This window comes from Mangifera indica, chromosome 12, assembly GCF_011075055.1.
Source record: "Mangifera indica cultivar Alphonso chromosome 12, CATAS_Mindica_2.1, whole genome shotgun sequence".
Lineage (NCBI taxonomy): Eukaryota > Viridiplantae > Streptophyta > Magnoliopsida > Sapindales > Anacardiaceae > Mangifera > Mangifera indica.
This window is the reverse complement of record NC_058148.1, coordinates 11,356,047-11,380,250: the sequence shown is the minus strand read 5'-3', so window position 1 is coordinate 11,380,250 and position 24,204 is coordinate 11,356,047. Positions and strand designations below refer to the sequence as shown.

General features: G+C 33.6%; 1 protein-coding gene across 3 annotated transcripts; it reads left to right on the top strand.

The window, feature by feature from the left end:
* Positions 1–1,771: 1,771 nt before the first annotated feature.
* Positions 1,772–23,499, top strand: LOC123230313 (exportin-7-like). 3 transcript variants are annotated; one of them, XM_044656481.1, is made up of 29 exons: positions 1,772–2,055; positions 2,277–2,524; positions 2,611–2,771; positions 2,981–3,046; positions 4,473–4,590; positions 4,737–4,846; positions 4,954–5,049; positions 6,188–6,311; positions 6,991–7,058; positions 8,234–8,320; positions 8,646–8,798; positions 8,878–8,973; positions 9,157–9,216; positions 9,321–9,439; positions 9,537–9,624; positions 11,414–11,518; positions 11,601–11,705; positions 11,790–11,842; positions 12,045–12,108; positions 12,220–12,354; positions 13,655–13,767; positions 13,847–13,940; positions 14,444–14,663; positions 16,285–16,415; positions 18,911–19,057; positions 19,225–19,353; positions 21,983–22,081; positions 22,725–22,763; positions 22,877–23,499. In XM_044656481.1, the coding sequence occupies exons 2-29, from the start codon at positions 2,284–2,286 to the stop codon at positions 23,012–23,014; spliced, it is 3,159 nt and encodes a 1,052-aa protein (XP_044512416.1). In that variant the 5' UTR covers positions 1,772–2,055; positions 2,277–2,283; the 3' UTR covers positions 23,015–23,499. The 3 variants fall into 3 exon arrangements, with proteins under 3 accessions (XP_044512416.1, XP_044512418.1, XP_044512417.1); XM_044656482.1 differs by having other exon boundaries at positions 1,773–2,055; positions 11,604–11,705; XM_044656483.1 differs by lacking the exons at positions 21,983–22,081; positions 22,725–22,763; positions 22,877–23,499 and adding an exon at positions 19,494–19,731.
* Positions 23,500–24,204: the final 705 nt, after the last annotated feature.

Here is a 24,204-nt window from a genome sequence, read left to right as displayed (position 1 = left end):
GCAACAAACCATATAGAAATAAATTCTCGAATAGGTAAACCTTGTTGCAACTGTTTTAATTGCTCAACCTTACAACCTGAACAATTCTCATAATATTTCTTGTTTAAGAGTCTCCCTCTCAACTTCGCCTGGTCCATAGTTGTATCAACTCAGCACAAGACAATGCCTTCCTCCATGAAAATCAATGGTCAAATATATATATATATATATATATATATATATATATATATATATATATATATATATATATATGTTATTTCCATGAAACCAAAATTAATTACAAAGAAAGAAAATTCAATAGAGAATTACTTATATCTATGTGATTTTTAGAATGAGAAAAATCACAAAACTTCTTTTGTTTTGATATTTGTGCTAAATAGAAACCATGCATGCTCAATGAATGGATGCCATTTTTATAACCACATTTCAAATTTTGGTAACCAATTGCAATGTTGGAAGTCATGATAGCAGTAGCATTTAACAAAAAACTATGAATTATATATTTATATACAGTATATATACAACATTATTTTGATTACATACACAAGAGAATTGCATGGAATAACTCAACTAGGAATTTGTTTGAAATATTATTGCTTTTATAAAAGAACTAGAACGAACTAAACTCCCCCATAAGTTTTTCAAATTTTGTGTGCCATGACATTTATTAATTCTTCGAAATTTCACAACATTACATGAGATTTATTAGGTTATTGTACATCATTTTTATCTATCTTTATTACCTAGCATGCAGAGAAATGATTTGAAGATTAAAAAAAGGAAAATGCACCTTGAAATTGGCTGAGAAGGGTTCGTAGTTTCCACGTTTTACAAGAAAAGCTTCCATCGTTATCATGAAACAAATATAAAAGCTCATGATTTACTCCTCAAAAGAAATGAATGGAAATTGTTTAGCTGGTTTTGCAAAATGGAAAACACTTGGGTGGCATGTTGGTCCTCGCGCGAATCAGGAGGGTGACTGACTCTCTGTGGAATAGAGAGAGCGCTGGTATCCACATATTTACAAAAAATTAGAAAAAAAATAGACAACAAAAGATACACCAATTAACTTATAATTATAAACAAATTTACAAATTAAACATTACATGGAACCGTTAAACAAATTAATATGCTCCAAAAATAACTAATTTATAATAAATGTTTTTTTGGAAAAGTGTCTCCTTCTTGTTCATGTGTGCTTGATATAAAAACCAACTTTCTTCTTCCATAGGTAGAGCCTCGAAGAATTGAATTTTTCACATATTATTATATTTGGTTGTTGTATTCCATTTCATTTTGCCATGCTCTTCCATTGTTTTCTCACAAATTCTTATATATAATTTCTTATTAAACTGGAATTTGATTGTCAGTCTGGATCTTGAAGAATTTTTGAGGCCTGAGACTAGAGAGATTCCAAGCGAAACAATTATACAGAAGGATTTTAAACCTTTTTAAGCAGAAAACTTAGAAATAAAATAAAATTGAACAAATAATGTATTTCATAGTGAATTTGGACTGAACAAATTTCATAAATATAAATTGTGGTTTGATTCTAGATGTAAAATAATTAGAAGCTCTCAAAATAAATATATTCACTTTAGAGTGAAATTTCAAATTCTATTAAATTATGTTATGGTTGTGTATTGTGCAAATTTTTCTATCACCCTGCATTTTTTTTTAATAATATTTTCTTTTGGATTAGCAATTTGGGCCCAATATGAATTTCGGCCCAATAGAATTCGTAGAAAAATCAATGAATCGTTTCCTTGGCATACACGTCTAGTTATCTCATCAACGGCGGCAAAGCAGAGGAACACATACGCTCGCGTCTTACGCAGATCAAGATTCGTCACCCCGGAAAAAGAAACACGAAGAACAAACCAACACGTTGCTCGCCATTGTAGTCTTCCCCTTGTAATAATAACAAACAACAATACGGAAAAAAAAAAAAACAATAATAATAATAATTAAAGAAACAGTCCATATATTATTCTTATTCTTCTCAAAATCGAAATCGAAATCAAACTCAAACTCTGTTTGATCTGAGATCCAAAGGTATTACTCTATTTCTTGATTCTGTTTTCTTCTTTTTGTCTTCTTGTTTTCACGCCATGGTCATGTTACCAAATTCATCTCCTATTCGTCACTCAAGGCTTTGGAATCTTTTTTTTTTTTTTAATTTCTTTTTCTGTAATATTTTTTAAAGATTTTCTGTTATTTGTCTGATTTTAGCGATGAAGAAGCGAAATGATTAGTTTGTATTGATGTTAAATTAGGTTTTTGATGGAGAGCCTGGCGCAGTTAGAGGCATTGTGTGAGAGGTTATACAATTCACAAGATTCTGCGGAGCGAGCGCACGCAGAGAACACTCTCAAGTGCTTTTCTGTGAATACGGATTACATTTCACAATGCCAATACATTCTTGACAATGCGTTGACGCCATACGCGTTGATGCTGGCTAGTTCGAGTTTGTTGAAGCAAGTCACTGAGCATAGCCTCGCCTTGCAGCTCCGTCTTGATATCAGTAATTGCTTTAGCCAGTCTTAGTTTACTTGCTTGATTGAATGATGAAGTTTGATTTTGTTTAATTTAATTTGTTGTGTGGTGTAGGGAATTATTTGATAAACTATTTGGCGACAAGAGGACCTGAATTGGAGCCATTTGTGACGGCTTCGTTGATTCAACTCTTGTGTAGACTTACCAAGTTTGGTTGGTTTGATGATGATAGATTCCGTGACTTGGTTAAAGAGTCCACGAAGTTCTTGAGTCAGGTGATGTATCTACAAATGGGAGTATGGAAGTAAAAGCTGTTCTAGATAATTGCCTTTGCTAGCTGTTTTTACTTCTTACTTATCATGCCAGTGTTATTGTGCTATTTCTGCTATTTTATTTCAAAATCAAACCATTTAAGTGTTTCAAATCTATAGATTATAACAATTTACGCTAGAATATGATGCTTATATTTTTATTTTTTGGCCAGGCAATATCAAATCACTGTGCCATTGGTTTGAAGATATTGAATCAACTTGTGTCTGAGATGAATCAGGTTACATTTTCCTCTTCTGTGCTATGTATCCCTAAGGTGATATGGTTAATGTATAATGTTGGGCGGTGTTAATAGTTTTCTAATGTCAAGGATGATTTCATGAAATGGGTAAGGATGATGGAATTTCTGTCCTACAAAAAATGATGTTTAGGTTGCCTTCAAATATATTCTTCTTATTCATTTTGCATTCAAGTAACTCCTATCATCTTTTGTTTTATTGCTAAAAAAACTAGGTATTAGAATATCTTAAGATAAAGCGTTGATTTTCTGCTAAGGTCAAGTTAGTTGAAATCAATGTCCCTCTGGGCATCAATGAGAAAAGAGTTTTGAGATTGTTCCTTCTTTTTCATTCATTTAAATTGTGATGAAGTTCTGTGCTATGTTTAGTTTTGATGGTTAGGGGCATTGGTTTGTTTGGTCTAGCCTCTTCTTGTTTTCTCATGTTAGTATTTCTTTAGGGGATTTCTTGTTTACTTTTGCATAGCTCTTTTTATTGTACAACTTTCATAGATATTTTTTAAATAAAAAAATGGATTAATTGAAATCAATACAATTCCAGTCAATGAAGCAGAGAAACTAGAAAGTGTGCTATTCTTTATAAGCACAAATCTGATCAATGAAGCAAATAAATAAGGTTCACAAACATCAAGAACATAGACATAATGGAGGCATTCTCCCCAAAAAGTAGTGCATAATGTATAAGCCTTTGGCATTTAGTTTTGGTGTGTTTAACCCCTTGCCATCACTCATTGCTATCACCTAATACAGAGTGAGAAATGAAATTCCATCTTTTTCTCTAATTTTCACTTCAATAACTTCCCTCATTTTCCTTTTTAACTAAATATGTCAAGCAAAGTATCAGTTTTTGAGTTTCAATCATAGTTGCATTCTATAGAATGTAAGAACCATAATCGTTACTATCCATGAAAGCCTGTTAATAGTTTTTATTTATTAAGCTCTTGATCCAAAACCAGATTAAACTTCTAATAGTCTGTATAGAGAGCTTTGCAGCACTTTGGGGAAGGAAGCGAGTCTTGTGGAGTTGTTGTGTGATGATACTCTTTTGGGCTATTTGGTTGGAATGGAATAGAAGGATTTTTGATGAAGGTAGGAAGGAAGATGCCGAATTTATAAGGGGGGGGGGGGGGGTGTGGTTCATCTCCTTGTTTCTCTCTGGGTGCTGATCTTTAATGCTTCTAATATATTTTATTCTTTTTTTAATGTTACAGTTGGTTACCTTTAGTTAGGTAGTGGGTTTTGATTGCTCCTATATTGTTTGTCTACCTTTCTATACTGTTTTTCTAGTGATAATTATTGGTTTATTTATACATCCCTCTTATATATTTCATTCAATTATCATTGTCTTGTCATTGTTGTTATATATGACTTACATCTTTTTGTATGTTTCTTGATATCCTAATGTCAGCCTAATCCAGGGTTGCCTTCAACACATCATCGACGGGTTGCGTGCTCCTTTAGGGATCAGTCACTATTTCAAATATTTCAAATATCTTTAACATCATTGAGTCAACTGAAAAATGATGGTATTAAGCTAAGTTTGTCTTTATGTTGTTATTATCTCTTCCTTACTCTCTCTATAGCCTCTATTTTCTCTACTAATATCCATACGATTTATGCTTCTATCTTGATAATTATCATTTTGATGGATTTGCCTTTATGTGATACTCAGTTGCCAGTCAATTGCAAGAATTGGCTCTTTCTCTCTCTCTCAAATGTTTATCTTTTGATTTTGTTGGGACTTCTATTGATGAAAGTTCAGAAGAGTTTGGTACTGTTCAGGTAACTTCTCTATTCATTTGTTTTTGATTAACTGTTTAAAGGTTCTCTGCTTTCTGCCTTATGCTATGGAGTTGACAGATTAAAGTAATATGGTGATCATTTTTTAGATTCCATCTTCTTGGCGACCAGTTTTAGAGGATCCTTCAACACTGCAAATATTTTTTGATTATTATGCTATTACAGAGGCTCCTCTTTCTAAGGAGGTTAGTGCATAACATATTTGTCCTAAGTTTTAGTGCTTTGGAGAGATCATGAAGCTACATACTAACCATTTACTGCTAACAATACTGAATTATTCTGCATGGAACTCTTATATTTCACATTGATTCAGGTGCTTTACATTTTACATACACTCATCCCTTTGTTTACAAGAATGAGGTTTCAGTCAAAAATCTGTTCTTTATGTGTGTTACACATGAAGGTTTTTGCTTTAGAAATTCAAGCAGCCAACTTGGCATGGGATGATTGGATACGGATTTTAGGAATTTGATGGATTATTCCCTCGCCCTTTTTTCCAGTCGTATTTATGGACAATTTGGTGTTTTAAAAATTGTATATCCTTTTTATCAGTTTTTTTTTTTTTTCTAGCCAGGAAAAGGGGAAATTGTATTACTGTGCTTATTTTGTTTTACTTTTCTGTAAATGACTTTTAATGCTAACAAGCAAAATAGAAAGTGATACAAAGAAGCCCCTAAATACGTGAATCGTATTTACAAGTTGCTGTGTACAATATTATGTCAGTTAAGCTCTAGATTTCACCCATTTATAAAGAGATTTTGATCCTTCGCCTGAAAGTTAGAAGTCCATCCAGCCTTATCAGTGTTTTATTTGAATAATATGACTGGAGTGAAGCTCTCTTTGGAAACTACCATGTGGTCTATGCCTGTTTGTTATGCCGCTCCTTTCTTATATTGTAATATCCAAGATTATTGGTGATTGTAACTGCCGCTAAGAAAAACTGCAATATGTTAATAGACTATTTTCAGTGTCTTTTGGGTACTTAAAATTAAAAAATAAAAAACAACCGTAGTGCTAGGGTAGGGTATATTAGTGGTCATCCTTTCATAATATATGTTATAAATTGTTTGATGTTCATTTTGAGAATTTCTAGATATAACCTCTTTCTGAGCATATAATACCCTTATTTTTAGTTTGAAGCAATTTTAATCTCTTGCAATTCTTATCTATGTGGATGTTGAAGCGTTTGGTCTTGTTGGCCTGCTTTTTCTGGATCAGAAAGTATCCTGACCTGTAACTAATAGAATGTAAATTTTCTTTTTCTTGTTCATGAAGTTGCTTCTTCAGAGTTTTTATTGGGAATTGTCTAAATTATCTTTCTAGGCATTGGAATGCTTGGTTAGATTGGCTTCCGTTAGACGTTCTTTATTTACAAATGACGCAGCTCGCTCTAAGTTTTTGGCCCATTTGATGACAGGAACCAAAGACATACTTCAAACAGGGCAAGGTGATTCTGGGTTGTTGCATCACTTTCTCTTGTAGAGTGTTTTTATCATTTATGATAATTATTTTTTCTTATTCTTATTCTTTATTCTTCAGCATTTTCTTTTCATTACCCAGATTGATATGACAGATTTCCCTTGTCTAGAAAATAGGTCTTAAATATTGGTTAATACTATTTCCTTATTTGGAATATCGTGAGCCAGTTTGCTTCATACTAACTGCTTGTGCTAATGGGTCTTGATGATAATTCAGTAGGCATTGAACTGGTTATTATCTTATCAATTTTTTATTGTGTCAGAAAGTATAATGAAAGCTGGGTAAAAAATCAGCAAAGATTGGATTTATTTAGTTTGCATGTATAAAGTTGTGGACAAGGAAGTTCAAGTGTAAATATGATATACTTGGCAAATTTTCAGGCGTGGAATCTGTTCCATCAGTGCTTGTGTTGTGTGTTTAAAATTTTTTGTGTACACAATTTTATCATGTTTAATTATTTCTTTGCTTTGTAGACAAAGTGTGCTATTGTAAATCTGACATATTTTTTAGGTCATGGCTATCATATTTGGTACCATGAACATATAGAAGATCCATTGGTTTAGTATTTAATCCATTGTGCCACTTTTTCCCTGGATCTATATTGAATTTTCTCATCTTCTACAAATGGTGCTTGTGTTGGGACTTAGGTCTTGTTGATCATGATAATTACCATGAGTATTGTCGCCTTCTTGGACGTTTCAGAGTGAATTATCAGGTAATTGTTGTATGACCTTCTAGATGTTAATTTTTTCATTTCTATATGCCATAGTATCAAATTGATCTCAGATTGTGCATGTACAATTCATGTGTTTGTAGTGAATATTTTTGTTTAACAATTGAAAATGGTGAAACAACTTTTTACAGATGATGAGTTTCTGCAGATGCATATTCTGGATAGTTCTATGTTTGTGTTAAATTATTTCTCTAAATAAATTTCATACTTGAGATATGAACCTGCAGGGGTATTTGTGTGTATATAATAACATTAATAGCTCTAATTTCCGCATCATAAGCTCCTCTCAATTGTTAAATTGGATTGGATCAGATACAAGTTATTAAATTTTGTGTGAGATTTAAGTGAAAACATTAAATTGTTGTATATGTGTATACACATGCGGGTTAGGATCAATAGCCTTACATTGATCTTCAATCCGCAACATTCCCCATCAAAGCAGCATCAATGTAAGCCTCAAAGTATAGGTGACCATGATTTATAAAGAGTAATCCCTACATTGTAAATCTTCTTTTTTACAAGTTCAAAACATTTATGCCCTTTTTATTAGGACCAGCCCCAATCAACCAAAATCCCTAATTTATTGCATTAGATTTAGGAATGAAATTACCTAATCAACTCCAATCATTGGAAATTACTTTAATCTTGACTTTGGGATTAGGAGCTCAACTCAAGTGTAATAAGGGGCTTAGTTTTTCGATTAGCATCATCAATGAATTCTCCTGTATTACTGATTTAATTCAATAAAATTAGATTTTCCTCTCTTTCTTTGTCCTATGTGAGTAAGTGTGGTTCCCACTAACCACAAGATAGGTAAAAAGAAGAACCAAGTCCAAAAACGAGACCTAACATCCGAGTTTCGGACCTATAAGGGATTAGTAAAAGAGGTCCTACACAATTCCCCTAGAACGATACATTACCCGTCAATTAGCAACAAGTTTGCATCATGCTAGTTTTCCATGCTTGTGATATATTTTTTTCGAAGTACATATTATCATACATCATAGCATTATTATGTTAATTTTTATTTAATAATATATTAAAATGTATAATTGAGATAGTATATCAACCGGGAGACGATAATGTTAATTAATTTTTTTCTCTGCCTCACTCAGTAGAACTTATTAAAGTTTGTTGAATTTGAAATTGTGTTGCAGCTGTCAGAGCTTGTGAATGTGGAAGGCTATAGCGATTGGATACAGTTAGTAGCAGAGTTTACTCTGAAGTCCTTGCAGTCTTGGCAGGTTGACTGGTGTTCATAACTTTTAAAGAATTCCAAAAGATTTGATGTCTAACTGTATTAAGCTTTAATCTGATAACTAGATACTTTTAGAATCTTGAACTTTGTATAGCTATTGGTTTTATAAGTGGCTGGTTCACTTTCTTTGTATTTTTCTCTTTTCTCATTAATAAAATCTGTTTCCTGCTTCTATCTTACAGAAATAGTGCCTTGTACATTTATCTGTTATTTGGGTTAATTTTTCTATGTTCCTGAACGGAAAATTTATGGGACCCAGATTAATTACCCCCTTCAACTTGAAAGCTAATCATATTTATGTCTTCTACTAGTGGGCCAGCAGCAGTGTATACTACCTCTTGGGGCTTTGGTCTAGACTGGTGACATCTGTACCTTATTTAAAAGGTGATGCACCAAGTCTGCTTGATGAATTTGTGCCCAAAATTACTGAGGAATTTATCACATCTAGGTTTAACTCGGTACAGGTAACTGAAATGGTTTTTTTCCTAAAAAAGTTAGTAACAAGATTCTATCTTTATGTTTCCTTTTCAATGTATCCTGTAGGCTGGATTCCCAGATGATCTTTCAGAGAATCCACTTGACAATGTTGAACTCCTTCAGGATCAGCTAGATTGCTTTCCTTACCTTTGCAGATTCCAGGTTTGAAATCAATATATATATATACATTTTTTCTTCTTTCGGCTTTTCCAGCCAAAAGATGGTCAATGCAACTTCCATTTTTTGCTTTTGTTTATCGAACTCTTTAGCTCATGTGTTCAGTATGATTTACATTGTGTTTAATGTTAATGATGTTTATGACATCTCTATTCTCCTGAGTTGCAGTATGAAACCAGTGGCTTGTATATAATAAATTTAATGGAGCCTGTTCTTCAGTCATATACGGTATGATCATTTATCAGAAAGCCTCTTTTTCCTAATCTAGAATATCCATTGACGTCTTTAGTCAATAATGGAGTCTCAGTATTCTCTTCAATTGACACACACAGGAAAGAGCACGTGTACAGACCGGTAATAACAATGAACTCTCCGTCATTGAAGCAAAACTTGCTTGGATTGTTCATATTATTGCTGCTATTCTGAAAATAAAACAATGCACTGGTTGTAGGTAAAGACCTTTTCCTCTTTTTATTTATTTATTTATCTTTTGAACATTTTTCAAGGGACGTTATTGCTTAATCCTCTAATTACCTTCTTCTGTGCAGCATGGAATCACAAGAAGTGCTTGATGCAGAACTTTCAGCTCGTGTTTTGCAAGTAATAAATGTCACTGACAGTGGGCTGCACACCCAGGTAGATTAGCAGGAAGCACTGCTCACATGTATAGGCACTTTTGAATTAAAATTAAACTTTAACTTCCATTATTCACTTTAGAACTCTGTGTGCTTTGACTTTCGGAACTCATGCATAGGGAAAAATTGAGAACTTCTATAATTTCTGTGTCTGTAGTTCATTGGTGTGTCTCTTAGCCATGTAGGGCATCAGTGTAGAATCTTTGTTTCCAAGGAAAAAGAAAGAAAAATGAAAGTAGCAAGAAGAAGAAAAAAACAATGATCATGGTTGAATGATCGTAGTTTCAGAAGTTGAACAGATTAGCAAGTTGTCAATCTGTTTGCATTATTCTGATTTATCGCAGATTCTAGGCTGTGTTAAAAAACACGACAAAACATTATGGAGATTGAGAAGGGAATGATTTTGGAGTTCCAAAATGAGAACTGATTAATCAAGTCAGCACAGCAGCCAAGATTGAAATTTATGGTGCCAATGGATAATTATATTACAAATATCTGCTTTTAGGTATTTGAGGCCTAGTAAATGGATATTGACATGGTAGTCATGTTTGAACCATAACTGAGCTGTTATAGTGCTGTAACTGCATGCAAGTGGTGGTGGAAAATGTCTTTCGCATTTTAAGGAAGATATTCCTTGAGTTGCAGGATTAGAACTGTTGGCTGTTCAGTGGGGTTTATCTTAGGGTTTTTGCTGATGTTGTGTGGGAAGACCTGCTTAATTCAGGAGAAAGTTCTTATTTTGCATTTGAGATTTACATATCAAATTCTTTCCAGAAAATGATTAGGCCTCTATTCTTTTCTTGGATATGGCTTTGCTTGAATCTTGTTGTGGCCAACATTCAGTTTATGACCAACTTCTTATTGGTACAAGGGGTTGCTTCATCTATGGGCAGATTTTAAAATCTGATTTTCAAGTATTGTTACCTGAAGGACTGAGTTTTTGTGGCTGGTTCTGTAATAATCATAATAGTTCCTTTCTCATGTTACCACGAAAGGATTGGTTGCTGGGAGGTTGGAATTCGGTGGTGGAAATGGCTCCTTAGGGCATGCATTCGTCCATCAAAAAGCTGAAACAGGCTGTAAACAATCAAGGCCTCTGAGAGTGTTTGTTAAAAGCTGAAGGAAAGGCAGCTCTGAAGAAGCTGTTGGGAAAGTTAGAAAACGATCTTACCAGACTAAGCTTTCAGGCTCAAGGCTTGACATTTAGATCTCATTGCCTTCCTTTTGCCTTTTTAATCAGAAATTAAAAGATATGATAAATCATAAATGACCTTCTTGCTTTTTTATGAAAGGGCTTGCCCTGTCATTCTTGTTTTGTTTGCTGATGCCCGAATCTGGTGTTTTATTTATTTGTCAATATGTTAAAGTCTATGGCAAGGGATGAAGATATCTCCTAAAACTTTGTTACAATGGGAAAGGCATTCTCCCTTAATTGAAACGAGTCTTTATTGTTGGTTATAGATAGTTTTCTACAATTGTTTCCTTTTGCTTCAAAAGGAGTCTATTTATTATGTAACTGGATTTCTATTGAAGTGGTATTGAATTTTATGTCTATGATTAGATTATTATTTTATCTTTCTTTTTGTGACTGGCTAATCTTCTTCTTGGTAGTTTTGTTCCCCTCATGCAATGGTTTTTTCTTTTGAATTAGAAAAATTATATGTCCTTTACTGCAGTAGAATACTGAATTTCTTCTGAAATTAACAGAGCATCACATGTATTTAAATCAAGGTTAATCTGAGGCCATAGTCAGTATTGCAATAATCATTCCATTATCTTTACATTGGCAGAGGTATTGTGAATTGAGTAAGCAGAGACTTGATCGGGCAATTCTCACTTTTTTCCAGCATTTCAGAAAGTCTTATGTAGGTGATCAAGCTATGCATTCCTCCAAGGTAATTTTCTGTACATTTTTTTTTATACTTGTTATCTCTACATGTCTCTTATCCTTTGAGGCTCTCTTTTCTTCTGTTGCAGCAGTTATATGCGCGGTTGTCTGAGCTTCTTGGACTTCATGATCATTTGTTACTACTGAATGTCATTGTTGGGAAGATTGCTACAAATCTCAAGTGTTACGCTGAGGTGATTTCCTAGCCTTTTCTTTTATTTAATTATATTGTTCTGAAAGCTTTTATTATATCTAAATTCATGCATACCTATTTTCAGAGTGAGGAGGTTATTGATCACACATTGAGTTTGTTCTTGGAGCTGGCATCAGGGTTAGTAGTAGCACCTTATTGTATTACTATGAGTGTTAAAGCCATTAGCATTTCTTGTTTTTAAGAATTCATGTAATCCCCTTTGTAGTAATTTCTTGTTTGACTACCACTGGTCCACTTCTTTTTTCTTCTTCTACAGTAAATCAATTTTTTTGTTTCCTATGAAAAAAGGTAATTTTAATTATTGAATTTCTTTTGACAGATATATGATCGGCAAGCTTCTTTTGAAGTTGGATACCATCAAGTTTATAGTAGCAAATCATACTGTAATCCACTTTTGAAATTATCTCATTTGTTCCATTATTGCTAGTTTGATTTTCTGTTTGAAATCCGATAAGTCCTTGATAGAAAGGCCCTGTTTCAATTTTTCTTGTCAGAGAGAGCACTTTCCTTTCCTGGAACAATATAGATGCTCCCGCAGCAGGACAACTTTCTATTACACTATTGGCTGGTTGATTTTCATGGAGGATAGCCCTGTGAAATTCAAGTCTTCAATGGATCCGCTTTTACAAGTAAACTGTCTTTCTCCATATCCTTTCACACCTTTCTCAGCCTTTTTAATGTGCTTTCTGAATCTCATAGTGTTTCTGAGAAAGAGGATCTTGTTCCTTCCATGAGATTGTTGGTGTTTTTGTTTTTTATGTGCCCATTTTGGGGGTCAAGATACTCTAAACAAATACTGATGAAATGTAAAATGTTGATTAAGGCACCATGGGCACAATATTGCTCAAATCCTGTTGGTGACTTTGATATGATCTTAAATGGTATGTCTCTTGACAGGATTCCAGGTAATCTGATGATTTTTAAAGTGGAAAAAGAATCTTCATGCATATGGATATGAAAAATTTCATGAGTTTTTTATAATGTGGAGTCAAAGGACTAACCTTGAGTTTTCTGATGTACCCATCCCTTTTTGTTTAATTAAATTGTTTGTTTCCTAAAAGAGAGAGAGGATTACTCTGTTTAGTTATGATAGGAAATTTTTTGTTTTAGGTGGATTCCATTTTCCTTATAGTTTATTTTTGGCTATTTTCTTGCGAATTAAATTTGTGTTCTCTTCTTTTTGAATTATATTTTATCTGTATTTCTTTGTTTGTTTGTGTACTGTTTTCTCACTGTGTCTATATCTATTCTTTTTATTAATAAAATTAGTTTCATGATTGTTAAAAAAGGGGGATAAAAAAGTAGAGTAGGGCTTCATGTAGTTAGTTTTTGGCACTACTATAAATAGGAGCCTTTTGAGAGAAAACTTCTGGATTATTGAAATCATAAATTCTAGATTTCTCTGCCAATCTCTATGTTTCTCCTCTTTCTCTCTAATGGGCTCCCATTCCTTTTTGTTCTGTATAATATCTCTCTTTTTCTCCATACTTCTTTCTGTGCTACATCACTGGATTTTGGTATATAGTCTTTTATTGCTTATAAAGTTGCTGCCTATATTAGTCATGGAATGACTGAAAGACAATGTTCCATAGTTAGGCTCTTATTTTATAGGGTACTGAACTTTAATGAGAGTGTGTTTTTATTTAATTCTTTATGAATTCTTTTAATGATCAAGGCTATTAGATTAGAAATGTAGTTGATTGTTCATTTGCTTATATTCATGTACACACCAAATTTTTTGTTGCATTTACATGTTATTGTCACCACCATTTGTGTTTTATTGATACTTCCATTTCCTCTTTTGGTTTGTATATAGATGACATGTACATAATCATTGCCCATGTTTACTTGTAATGTTATATCAATGGTTTCTTTCTTTCATCTATCTATTTTCTTGTTGACATTGTGGCGTTGTTTATGGTTCTTTAGGTTTTTATCACATTGGAATCAACTCCGGATTCAATGTTTCGTACTGATATGGTGAAGTATGCTTTGATTGGGTTAATGAGGGATCTCCGAGGAATCGCAATGGCCACAAATAGGTTAGTGCACGCACAACTTCTGAATTTGTTTATATTTGACAACTCAGTAAAATGGTTTTCATTTTTGGATATCTTTCAGTCGCAGAACGTATGGGCTATTATTTGACTGGTTATATCCAGCACACATGCCACTTCTCTTGAAAAGCATCTCACATTGGACTGATACTCCAGAGGTATGGAAATACTGTTAATATATCGCTAGGTTGTGATCTGAGATCTCTGACATGCTATTATCATTTAGCGCTAGAGGAATGTACCATAGGCAGCTTTTAATTCCAAATTATTTAAAGAAAAATTCTTCGGAGGAAAAAGTAAAAGATGAAAATTGTATTTGATTTTTTCTTTTAATCTTATGAATTGTTATCTATTATATTATTAATTGTTTAGTTATTAATAACATTGTGTGGTAGCATTTCAGAGCCCTATCGGGTTACTTAAACTGTTTGTTGCTGCTTTTCCATTCCAAATTATTTAAAGAAAAATTCTCCAAAGGAAAAAGCAAAAGATGAAAATTGTATTTTATTTTTTCTTTTACTCTTATTAATTGTTACCTGTTGTATTATTTATTGTTTAGTTATTAATAACATTGTGTGGTATCTTTTCAGAGCCCTATTGGGTGACTTAAAAACTGTTTGTTGCCAAAAGGTAGTCTTTATGGTTTGACTTAATACTGCAGGTTACTACTCCTTTGTTAAAATTTATGGCTGAGTTTGTGTTAAACAAAGCCCAGCGTTTGACTTTTGACTCATCTTCTCCTAATGGCATTCTTCTTTTTCGGGAAGTTAGTAAGCTAATTGTAGCTTATGGATCAAGGATTTTAGCTCTACCAAATGCTGCAGATATATATGCCTTCAAATACAAGGGCATATGGATTTGTTTAACTATTCTCTCAAGAGGTTAGAATCTGAACCAATTTTTCCTTCAAAGTATAAAGTATGTGGTGGATTTCACCCTTTGTTGTTGAAAGACCTACTTGAATTTTTAATAACAAGTGTCCATTAGTTTTGTACATAACAATTTTGAACTTTTGTGTATCAGAGATAATGTTTTGCTGTATACCTGTTTTTTTATTGTCAATGATATTGGAATATATGTTTTCATATCTCGCTTCCATCAGTACTCCTTGTACTGTTTTACTATTTGCTTATGGGGATCACCATTTTCTTCTCAAAGATGTCACCGAAATATTAGTGAGGGTTTATCTAAGTTGGTTTGCAAGTATCTTATTTCGTTCTACTTGGTTTAGGGCTTTGTAACACCCTTAAAATTATGCCTCCCCCTAATAACTTAAGGGGGTTGGGAGTTTTTACCTTAAGAAAGCCATCTATCACTCTATGATACCCTTAAAACAAATCAGGCTACCGTCTAAGGAGTAACTGCCACCACCGATCAGTGCTATGTAGGTAGCACTATGAAAACCTAATATTTATCGATCATTTTGTGTAGAACCCTGTACCACCCTTTTGGATTGAATTGTGGTCTCCTTCACAACTTTTCACAGAAAGTTGAGCGGTATTGCTATATTGTGCAAGTCGTGATAACCATATGTTAAGATGGTGTATTGGGTAGCATAGAGAATTATATAGAGCATAAACTAAGATGGGCACTGTGATGAAATTTTCGAGATATTAGTGACTTTTTAGTCCATTTTTCTGGTTTACCCATGTTTTTCTGTGATAGGTAGAAGTCATATGATCATGAATCTAGGACTGATCTTATCCCTTTCTAGCCATTTTGTCCTTTCATCTAATGCCATTTACATTATTATACTCTTAATATGGAAAGGGCTGTGAATTCTGTAGCTATTTAAATATGATAAAACAAGAAAATAAGATGGTTCCATTTAGAGTGTGGGTGGACATGATATATCTAGTTTGATGTTATCTGGGATGGCACTATTGGTTTTATTTTTCAATATTAAGGGTGCATTTGGTTCAAGTAATCTTTAATTTTCAAAAATGAAATATTATTATAAAAATATATTACTTTGGAGATTACTAAATATAAATTATTACTACGTTTGATAAAAATTTGTAGGTATAAATAATTGTTAGGTTTGATTGGATGTAATAAAAAAATATTAAGTATTATTTTACTTAAATGTCCTTTGACATAGTTATTATAAAATATTATTCATATTATTGGTTATATTAATTGAAAGTGAGAGTATTTTAGTCCTAAAAAATTAATAAAGATAGAATTGAACAAAATCAAGATTATCTTGATAATCTTTTAATATCTAAAATGAAGATGATAATTAGATTATCTCTTATATTACCTGTCACATCATTATTGGTTATAGAAGATTATTAAAATATTTTATTACTTGACAAACTAAACAAGATAATGCAAGTAATAAAAGATAGATTACTAAGGTAATCTTTGATTAATAGAAACCAAACGCCTCCTAAGGGGTAGTGTTATATCTATATTAGCATTGTTTCATTAAACTAGAAAGCTCGTTATATAATTCTGCTTTGGGAGCTGATTTTATTGTGCTTTCCCACCAAATTGCAGCTCTTGCAGGAAACTATGTCAACTTTGGCGTGTTTGAACTATACGGTGATAGAGCTCTCTCTGATGCACTTGACATTGCTCTTAAAATGGCACTTTCTATTCCTTTGGCTGATATATTGGCCTTCAGGAAGGTAGGAAAACCACAAATGAATTTTAGTTTCGAATCGGGATAGCCATGTTTATCGTTCCACATGGATTATCTTTAGAATTTGTTTAAAATTTCAAGCTCTAAATAATTGTAGAAAGTTATCTCAATCTTACTAAGGGTGTCTCAATGAAATTTTTCTCTTTGCATGTAATTTCAAGTTTTTAACTTTGGGCTTTAGCTTTAAATTTTATTCAAGTTTACTGAATAAATGCATTGTGAGCAATGTATGAGATGAAAAGGTTCTGTATTACTTGATAATTCTGGGATATGTAAGAAATATGTGGCTAAATAAATAGCCAAAGAAAGAATTCTGAAATTCATAACTAGGATTAAGAATATACATGAATGAATAAAATTCCTAATATATACAGCTAGGAAAGGAATATTGATGCTCCCTAATAATTTTCCTAAATAAACAAATTCTTTTGAGTTGAACATAATATATTATTTGAAAATTCTGAAACTTCTCCCTAAGTGGGAACATAAATGTCTTTTATACCCAGCTTGCCTAGGAATCCTTAAAATTGGTCCTTCGTAATCACCTTAGTCTACACATTAGCTAGCCATTTCCCAGTTTTAATTAAAGCAGTACATATTTGAGCATCATCTATCTTTTCCTTTATAAAATGCTGATCTATTTCAACGTGTTTCATTTTGTTGTGTTGAACCAAGTTGTGTGTTATGCTTATTGCTGGTATATTGTTGCGGTCAAACTTCTTGGACTGGTTTGTTTCACCTTAACTCCTCCACCAATCTTTTTAACCACAGTAGCTCATAGATGCTTACACCATAGCAGAAGACTCAGCTGCCGCCCTTGATCTAGCAACAATGATCTAAGGGCAAACGTCTATGCTCTAATTAACTGGCCCAGTTTGCATTAGAATAGCCCTCTCCCATTGTCTACTTTAGACTTTATAGGGATTTCTTTAGTTTTTATACTTTCCCTCCTTCAAAAACTTGCTCAAAACCAGGTGGAGGCTAATTAAAGACTTCCTTTTCAAGATCACTGTTAAGATATGCATTCTTCACATCCTATTGGTGCATCGTCCAATTTTAGTTATCCATGCAACTTCTTGCAAGTCTCCGTTGTGTGGCGTAATCCTTGACAATGATCACACCATATCTTGTCCTTGTTATTCAGGCGTTTCTTGAGGTTCCCAACGTAAGTCATTTCTGGTTTTGGTGTTCCTTCTTGGGCCCCCCCTTCCTCTTTCATCATGTAAGCCAAACAACTTTCTGCCCTATGTAATGTAGCATATATTTCAATGATAGAGGGAGTAGGTTTAGCACTGAGAATCCTACCTCTCCTGATCGAACTCTCATTTAATCATCCAAGAAATTTGAAGATCCTTTCTTTCTCCTAAATCCTTTGTTATAATATGCTGTACATTCCAACTGCTAGAATTGATCCATCTCCTGCCATAGTATTTCAAGTGCATGGTAGTAATCCATGAGAATATGATTGGCTTGCTTCATTCCTCCAACCCTATTGCTTTAGATCATACAACATAGCTTCATTTTCTAAATCGGCTACAACTGCTTAATAGCTTCCTTTGGCTCAATTTGTGCTTCATGGAATTGACTAACCAAGTCGTTACCATGAAATTTTCTAAAACCCATTGATCATATCTAGGTTCACCTTCTTTGGGTTTCTTTTTGGATCCATCTATGTAGACCCTTTTTCCTATTCCAAGAAGGAAGAATTTCAACAACCATGCCCACCTAGGATAATTGTGCCCTTTTAACTTATGGGTAGTTATCTGAATTGAGGAAGTGTCTCCTACTTCAGATTTCACAATTTATTTTCCTTATGTAGCCATAGCAGCAAGTGAGAAATAAGGAGTATTTTTTTAGAAGAAAAAACACTCTAGAAACAATCAAATTTTGATATAAATCCCAAGAAATGATGGCTCTAATACCATGAGAAATTTAGTAGATGAGAAGTTTTTGTATTACTTGATATTTTTTGTATACAGAAGAAAGAATACACGGCTGAATAAATAGCCAAACTCCTAGTGTAGAAAAAGAAAGAATATCGAAATTCATACTTGGGATTAAAAATATACAAGAATAAATAAATTTTCTAATATGTACACCTACGAAAGGAATATTGATGCTCGCTTATAATTTTACTAAATAGGCTGATTCTATTGAATTGTACATGGCAAGGATTTTTAGAAGCAAGTCCCAAATTTGTTATTTGGAAATCTCACACATTGCAAGTGTTATATGTTTACTTTTGGTGTGATTGCATTTGGTTAATAACAAGAGTAATGCAGTTCATGCCATATAGAGAAGCATTATGTAATATGCATGCTTGTTAAAAGTAACTGTATTATTCTTAAACCATGCTGGAAACATTTCACGTGAAAGATACCAAAATCTATTGTTATTTTATGTGGATCAGTTTGATGGTGTAGTTGGTTAACTAGTCTCAATGGTCATGAAGTATATTCTAACACATTTACTACTTTGCAGTTAACAAGGGCATACTTTGCATTCTTAGAGGTTTTATTCAGTAGCCATATCAGTTTTATATTGAATTTGGATACAAACACCTTTATGCACCTAGTTGGTTCTCTTGAATCTGGCCTCAAAGGTCTGGATACGAATATTTCTTCACAGGTGTGTATTATGCTAACTATTCTGTATATTGCAATCATCATATGTTTTAAACTTCCATGATTATATGACTTAAGTTCAGTTGTTTCTCATCTAAGTGCAACATTTCGTTATCTGCTATTTTATTTTTTGATTTCATTCATTGACCTATCATTAACTACTTGTTCCAGTGTGCTTCTTCTGTTGATAATTTGGCTGCTTTCTATTTCAACAATATAACTATGGGGGAGGCTCCCACTTTACCTACTGCAATTAATCTGGCAAGACACATTGCAGAGTGCCCCAATTTGTTTTCGGAGGTGAGGAATTGTTCGTAGTTGCATTATTATTATTATTGTTGTAGTAGTTGTTGTTGTTATTTTGTGACCATTATTTACTCTGTAGTTTTTAAATGAGGACATTTGTTCTACTTTTGTGTTGTTATTTTGTTCTTGTCAAGACTAGCACTCTGATTGTTGAAGATGGTGCCTAACGAGGTCTTCCTGGAAGAAAGAAATTCATCTGGGGAATCATGCTATTGTGTCATATGTTTAGTTTCCTATGCAGTGATTGATCCTAGAAATTAGTAGAACTTACATATGTATAATTCATCATTTGGTTCTTAATAATTGTACATTTATGACTATTTATAGGTGTATTCTCAAACGGACCTAATAAAAAAGTTATATTTTCCTTCATTTATGTTAGTACTCATATCTCGGTGGGAAGTGTGCAGTTATGAAATGCAGAGTATGAAAACAGTTATGGGCAAGAATAAGAGTGGGAAAAATGGGCAGTTATGAAGGCAGTTTATGGAGGCAGTTATGGGCAAGTATAAGAGAAGGATTTAGGAAGGGAGGAGGCAAAGAGAAATTGGGTTTTGTTTGGACAGTCTTTGGTTGATTGAGGGAGAGAGTTGGCCTCTCGAAAGCCAATGAAAATGGAGAGTCTAGCCTCTCAAATGCTAGACAAATTAGGGAGAGATTTTGGCCTCTTGAAAGCCAAACCTAGGAGTAGAAATTGTTGATTGTTCATTCTTCTTTTTGTTATTGTTTTGTGTGTAAAGGAATAGCAAACTCTCATCCATTATAAAGTTGGTTTCTAACAAATTGATATTAGAGTAGTTTTGATTTTAGAGGTTGGGGAGGATCAATTTAGTGAAGGATGAGATTGGAGAGTGAATACTTGTCTGACGATTCACAAAAGAAGACTTACCAATTTTTCCACTTTGAGGACAAGATAGTTCTCAAAGGTAGAGGTAATATTAGGACTCATATTTAGGTTGGAAATGGGTAGTTGCAAAATGGGTAAGTGGGTAGTTATGAAAGATAGTTATGAAATGGGAAAGAGGGCAGTTTATGGAGACGATTATAGGCAAGTATAAGAGAGGGACTCCGGAACGAAGGAGGCAATGAAAAATTGGGTTTTGTTTGAGTAACTTTTAGCTAATTGAGGGAGAGAGCTGACCTCTTGAAAGCCAGTGGAAGTGGAAGTGGAAGTGGAGAGAGTCTAGCCTCTCAAATGCTAGACAAATTAGGGAAAGATTTTGGCCTCTCAAACGCAAGACTTGGGAGGGAAAATTGTTGATTGTTCATTCTTCTTTTTGTTACCTTTTTGTGTGTAAAGGAATAGCATACTCTCATCCATTGTAAAGCTGGTTTCTAACAATATATAATGATAATCATCATATTTTTTTTAATCCTATAGAACTTGTGAAATAATATTTTTCTACTGGGCCTTTATATTTAATGAAACTTTAGTGTTGATGGTACATATAGTTGTGGTAGCCATTATAATTTTTTTCTCCCACTTGTTACTTTTAAGGTTAAATGATTATGGATTTAAAGGTACTCCAATTTCGCTCCCACTTGTTACTTTTAAGGTTAAATGATTGTGATTTTAAAGGTACTCCAATTTTGTTCTTTTGGTTGCATGTGCTCACATACCTGAATTAAAGGTACTCCAATTCCGTTTCCATTCAATTCCGAATGTGTCAGATATATTGTTTGTTCTGTGTTTTGTTGATGTGATTTGTGTGGATTTCCGTTGTTGATGTGGTTATAATGTCTTCCTTATTTTCTGATAATGGCTTTGTCTAATATTTTGTTATTAGTTTGTTAGTCATCCTATTCAAGTTCACCTATTCTAAGGGAACAAGAAAGTGTTGGATGGCATAAACCCCCAAGCGATGAATCAGAACACCAATTGCTTGGTGATCATGCTCTGTTGCATTTGGTGGACAAGATCTTCCCCAGAATTTTCTCTCTCACACACACACTTGGCCCTCTTTTACAAAAGAGATGAAAAGTTTTCCAAGTCGATAGATCTTCAATCTCTGTTAGAATCGTTCCTGCTACATAGTGTTCAAAAACAAGAGATGATGTTGCTTTTACCCTTTATCTCATTGGTACTGTAGCTTTTGAGCCATCAGACTTTTTTCCATTGGGGCTGGTTTCAAAAAAGTAGATGTAATTTGTTTAGTTTTGATTTCTTTTTTTCAACTTTTTAGATGTAGACATGCAAAGGGTATCTTCTGAAACTAATCCGCCTACTCTTTCCAAACATTGATTAAACTATTGTAAGGAAGCCTTTTGAACCATTGACTCATAGCTAGACCTGTGTTAGAACTAATAGTTCAATATCTCGTTAATTTTTCCATGAGATAGTGAGATTATCAATGTGGATCAACTATATTCCTATCTAATGGTATGCTACTTGATTGAAGGACTATAGCCAATGATTCCCTATAGCCAGTTCATCAAATCCACACTAATGTATGAGTGGACAACTGGCTAACATGGCCCAACCATCCTAGGCATGAGGATGGACATCTTAAGGGAACCATTTTGCATTTTATATTTTTTTCAATACCACATTTTAATTTTATAGTGTTCTGTTGCTGCTTTCTATAGAATAATTGAGTAAGCAAATTCCTTCATATGTTTGCAGATATTGAAGACCTTATTTGAGATTGTTTTGTTCGAAGATTGTGGCAACCAGTGGAGTCTTAGCAGACCTATGTTGAGCTTAATTCTTATTAGTGAGCAGGTGATGTTTACACCCGCTAACTGCATATTTGACTCATCACATTTCTTTAGCACAGAAATCTATATTTCTATTTGCTTATCTGATTTTCTTGCTACTATGAAGTTGATTAGCCCGTATGCCCAACATGTGTTTTCTAAAATTTAAATCTTGTCCATGTATTACTAATGATGATAAATATTGACTTTTAGTCAGTGTAAGTTATTTGTTTAATTGCATTTTTTTGGATCAGTCACTGATAACTGAATGCTTTATGTTTCACATTTTGTTGTAAGTCTTGTTTTCCTATCATATGGGGTAGAGATGTAATGGTTTGTGGTTTGGGTGAATGTTACTGTGAAAATCTATTCTAGGTTTTTCATAAAGAATTGTTTTCTTTGTTAGTTTTTCTGTAGTCATTTTGGTTACGGTTTACGCTTTTTCAAAGAGAGGAAGACCAGTATAGGAATACAATATATGACGACTTGGATGTGACAGAATGAGCATGCGATATTGTTCATTTTCTGGAATTAATGCCCTCTCTAAGTTGAATTTTTTAGGCACGAGATTCTGACCCTTATACATAATCATAATGTGCATTTAACTGGCGATGCAATCTCTACTCATGTACTCTATCCTTGACTGAGAATCTAAATTTCATCTGCAGATATTCTCAGATCTAAAAGCTCAAATTTTGGCTTCACAGGTATGTTAAACTATCTTTAATCTGTAATCAATTGACTTTTCACAGTTAACTAGAAGTTTTATCTTTTAATTTTTTTCATCCTTCATTTGACTTATTTGCGTCATGTTTTGCAGCCGGTGGATCAACATCAAAGACTCTTTGTTTGTTTTGATAAACTAATGGCAGATGTTACTCGAAGTTTGGATTCAAAGAATAGGGACAAGTTCACCCAGAATCTGACCGTATTTAGGCACGAATTTCGTGCAAAATAAAAAAAAACCTGTGTGCGCACTAGCTAGTGGTATTTTTCTGGAGTGAATCGTATGTGATGAAGTTCATTCTATTGAATCTCAAGATTCATCATGTCTGAGTACTCCTGGTAAACCTGGATCCTTTGGTCAGTTTTGTTGTCTGACTTGAAGCGGAGCGGGCAGGCTGCACTTGAGTCAGTAGGTGTGATGTGGGGAGGTCAATTCTTGTATGAATTATTTTTGTGGTGTTATTGTATAGATTTCTTGTACTTGAAGAGGCTAAGTATTAAATGGTAGAATACATAGGTGGCGTGCCATCCCGGAGATTCCTGAGGTTTTGCAGAGTAGTAGTGATGGGTTGGTTTGAGTGGTGGGGGAATGGCAAAGAAGTAAATCATTCATGAGGTTTACATGTTTCAGAGTGCGTGTACAGTAACCTCAACATGCATATTCTTTGTATTTGTTGATAATAGAAAGAAAGAAGAAAAGGGAAATTTAGAGTCAAACTTGTTTGTATTAACCATGATCGATAAGTATCAAAATAATTGTTGCATTGTAACAAACGCCATCTTACTGGAGAAGTTTGTGTAAGGTTAAAAAAAGACCAATGGGATTAGGAAAGGCCGTCCTGGTCAATATCATTTTTCAAAGGGTTATAGCAGCTCTAGAGGTGGCACGGGACTGAGGTTGGCCATGCCCAGGTCTGCCACTTGACAGACTTTTGTGTTGGGTTGGCGCAGCAAAAACCTAAAACTTAGACACGGTTAGGATCTTTTTTAACGGATTTTGTAGGTTGATCTAAAAAATAATTTATTTTTTTAATTATGTGAAATTATTTTTTTATAGGATGGATTGATTCATCCAAAAAAATCAATAAAAAATTTTTAAAAATTAACCTAACAATATCGAGTCGTATCTAACAGGCTTACAGGTTTTAGTTCATAAGCTAGGACATAGCTAGTGGGCTTGGTACAATCTACTTTTTTGGTGTTGAACCGAGACGGGTTGGGCTCCGGCCAATTCGACATCTCTAAGCGGCTCAATGTCACTTCCTAGTATTTGGAAGGCCAAAAGACTTTCTCCCACCCTAGGTATAGTGAAGGCCCCAACTCTCACCCTCTCCAAAATTAAGTGAAGGTTAAAAGTAAAATCATCATTTAACAATAATATTTAAAATTTATATCATTTTAATCTTTTAATTTGAAAAATTA